The 3,428-nt window shown below is 48.3% G+C and overlaps 1 protein-coding gene across 1 annotated transcript; it reads right to left on the bottom strand.

Annotated features, from left to right (window-relative positions):
• Nucleotides 1–437: 437 nt before the first annotated feature.
• LOC131444087 (uncharacterized) lies at nucleotides 438–3,175 on the bottom strand. Its single transcript, XM_058614227.1, has 2 exons — nucleotides 1,828–3,175; nucleotides 438–1,208 (listed from the first exon to the last, which is right to left on the bottom strand). Exons 1-2 carry the CDS (start codon nucleotides 3,078–3,080, stop codon nucleotides 542–544), a joined length of 1,920 nt encoding a protein of 639 aa, XP_058470210.1. The 5' UTR covers nucleotides 3,081–3,175; the 3' UTR covers nucleotides 438–541.
• Nucleotides 3,176–3,428: the final 253 nt, after the last annotated feature.

Here is a 3,428-nt window from a genome sequence, read left to right as displayed (position 1 = left end):
AAATCTAGTCAGAGTCCGTGATTGGTCAGGGACTCATGGACAAGCCTCTCTGATTGTGTCTTTGAGACTTCACACATAACAAACACTAGAGACTGTCCTTCAGGGACTTTTGTCTTCAACCTGTCAAACTCATGTCATGTGAACTTGGCTGAAGAAGAATCGTAGGTGCAGCACATTGAAAACCTCGTAGAAACAAATGATTGTTGAGTAAATGACACTGAATCTATTCTCCTCAGAGTTGATCAGCAGAGGACAGAGGTTCTCAGTGGTCAGTCTGTCCAGCAGCATGGAGCAGACCTGGACTCCATATTTAAGGTGTGTAAATGTACAAACATGACACATTACATTATTACATTACATGTCATTTAGCAGACGCTTTTATCCAAAGCGACTTACAAGTGCATTTAAACATTTGGGTACAAATAAGAGCTAGAAGTAAGTAAGAGCTTCAAGTAAATCAAACTATGAAGTGCTAGTCATAAGTGCGATATATATATATATATATATATTTTTTTTTTTTTTTGTCGTCGTCGTTATCGTCTTAGTCGAGGTAGAGTCGGAAGAAATGTGTTTTTAGTCGGCGGCGGAAGATGTGGAGGCTTTCCGCTGTCCGGATGTCGATGGGGAGCTTGTTCCACCATTTGGGAGCGAGGACAGTGAACAGTCTCGAGTTCTGTAAATGCCTCTGCGATCCTCTCAGTGAGGGGGCAGCGAGCCGGTTTGCCGATGCAGAGCGAAGTGGGCGGGCTGGGGTGTAGGTTTTGATCATGTCCTGGATGTAGGCTGGACCGGATCCGTTTGTAGCATGGAACGCAAGCACTAGAGTCTTGAAGCGGATGCGAGCAGCTACAGGAAGCCAGTGAAGGGAGCGGAGGAGAGGTGTAGTGTGGGAGAATTTTGGTAAGTTGAAGACCAGTCGAGCTGCTGCATTCTGGATGAGTTGCAGGGGTCGTATGGCACACGCAGGGAGACCAGCCAGGAGGGAGTTGCAGTAATCCAAGCGTGAGATGACAAGAGCCTGGACCAGAACCTGTGCCGCCTTCTGGGTTAGAAGAGGCCGTATCCTTCTGATGTTGTACAACATGTATCTGCAAGATCGAGCTGTTGCAGCAATGTTGGCAGTGAGGGAGAGATGGTCATCAAGTGTCACACCCAGGTTCCTTGCGGTATGAGACGGAGTTACCACAGAGTTGTGGAGGGTGATAGTTCTTGAAGGGAGGAAATAAGGATCTGGTGGTTAACTGTGTCAAACGCTGCAGAAAGGTCCAAGAGGATGAGCACAGAGGAGAGAGAGGCAGCCCTGGCAGTGTGGAGTTGCTCAGTGACAGCAAGGAGTGCAGTTTCAGTCGAGTGACCTGCTTTAAAACCAGACTGAAGAGGATCAAGAAGGTTGTTCCGGTGAAGGTAGGAGGAGAGTTGATTAAAGATAGCACGCTCCAGAGTTTTGGAGAGAAAAGGAAGAAGAGAGACAGGTCTGTAGTTATTTACTTCAGACGGGTCAAGGGTGGGTTTTTTAAGGAGGGGGGTCACTCTGGCCTCTTTAAGAGAGTCCGGAAAGCAACCAGATGATAGAGATGTGTTAATGAGGTGGGTGAGGAAAGGCAGAAGATCAGAAGCAATTGACTGAAGAAGGTGAGAGGGGATAGGGTCAAGGGGACAGGAGGTGGGGCGGGCAGAGGTTATTAGGGAAAGAACTTGATCCTGAGATAGAGGGGTGAAAGAGGATAGAGAAGGAGCTGAATTAGTGGTTGGTAGAGAGGTGAGATCAGGAGGTGGGGTTGAGAAAGAAGAGCGAATGTCATCTACTTTCTTTGTGAAGTAGTTGACAAAGTGAATTGGTTGAAGGGAGGAGGGAGGAGGGGGGTGGGGGGATCAAGGAGGTTAGAGAAGTTCGAGAAAAGTTTTTTGGGGTTAGAGAAAGAGGATTGAATTTTAGTCTGATAGAAAGATTGTTTGGCTGCAGAGATAGAGGCAGTGAGGGTGGAGAGAAGAGAGTGATAAGAAAGCAGGTTGTCAGGGAGTTTTGATTTCCTCCATTTCCTTTCTGCTGCCCGTATCGTGGCTCTCTCAGTACGCACTGAGTCCGACAACCACGGGGCTGGGGAGGACTTACGAACCCGCCGTGAAGTAAGAGGACAGAGAGATTCAAGAGAGGAGGACAGAGTACAGAGGAATGTGTCTGTGGCAGAGTTGGGATGCATGAGGGAGAAGGAGTCAGCTGAAGGAAGTGCTGATAGAACAGTTGAGGAGAGAGAGGAGGGAGAGAGAGAGCGAATGTTGCGACGGACAAGTGCAGTATCTGATGAGATGAGATCATCAGATTGGGAGAGTGGGAGAGAGTAGGAAATGAAGAAATGATCAGAGACATGAAGTGGAGTTACCGTGAGGTCGGAGGTGGAGCAGTTTCTGGTGAAGATGAGGTCAAGGTGGTTGCCAGCTTTGTGAGTTGGTGGAGAAGGAGCAAGTGAGAGAGAAAGAGACGAAAGTAGAAATAGTAGATCGGATGACTTCTCTGACTGGATGTTGAAGTCACCAAGAAGAACAAGTGGTGGGCCATTTTCTGGGACGTTTGAGAGGAGGACATCTAGTTCCTCCAAGAAGTGTCCTAATGGGCCTGGTGGACGGTAGATGACAATAATGATTAGTTTGACTGGGTGAGTTACAGTTACAGCATGAAATTCAAACGACTGTGAAGAGAAGTGTGGCAGTGGGTAAAGAGTGAAAGTCCAGTTGGGGTTGATGAGCAGACCTGTCCCACCACCTCTTCCAGTAGATCTGGGTGTGTGGGAGAAGGAGTGGGCGGAGGAGAGAGCTGCAGGGGTGGCTGTGTTGGAGGGTGTTATCCAAGTCTCAGTGAGAGCAAGGAAGTCCAGGCATTGCTCAGTAGCAAAGCCGGAAATGAACTCAGTCTTGCGGGTAGCTGACTGGCAGTTCCACAGCCCCCCTGCGACAAGGTGTTGGATGTGTGTGGAGCGGGTGGGATAGATAAGTGAGGACAGGTTACGGTGATGCTGTGAGTGATTGTGAGGTTTGTAGTATCTATGAGAAGAGACATGAACAGGAATGGAAAAAAGACACATATGTGAAAGGTCGAAAACACTTGCAGACAGGTACTTAGCCCCGTTAGCCTCCTTGTTAGACTCCGGTTTAGACTCCTTTGTCTTTGTCTTCCTGAGTCTTCCTGAGACTCCGGTTTAGACTCCTTTGTCTTTGTCTTCCTGAGTCTTCCTGAGACTCCGGTTTAGACTCCTTTGTCTTTGTCTTCCTGAGTCTTCGTCTGAAGAGTCTGCCGCTGAAGCTGCCGCTTCAAAGTCAGTGCTGCTTTTTAAAAGACACCTGATTAGGTGCTGATTAGTTGCAGCTGAGTGGCCACTCCCTGATTAGGGGCTGATTAGTTACAGCTGTGTTGGCCACTCCCCTTTGCCAGT

This window comes from Solea solea, chromosome 17, assembly GCF_958295425.1.
Source record: "Solea solea chromosome 17, fSolSol10.1, whole genome shotgun sequence".
NCBI lineage: Eukaryota > Metazoa > Chordata > Actinopteri > Pleuronectiformes > Soleidae > Solea > Solea solea.
The sequence above is the reverse complement of the archived record's forward strand: the minus strand, read 5'-3'. Positions and strand labels throughout refer to the sequence as shown.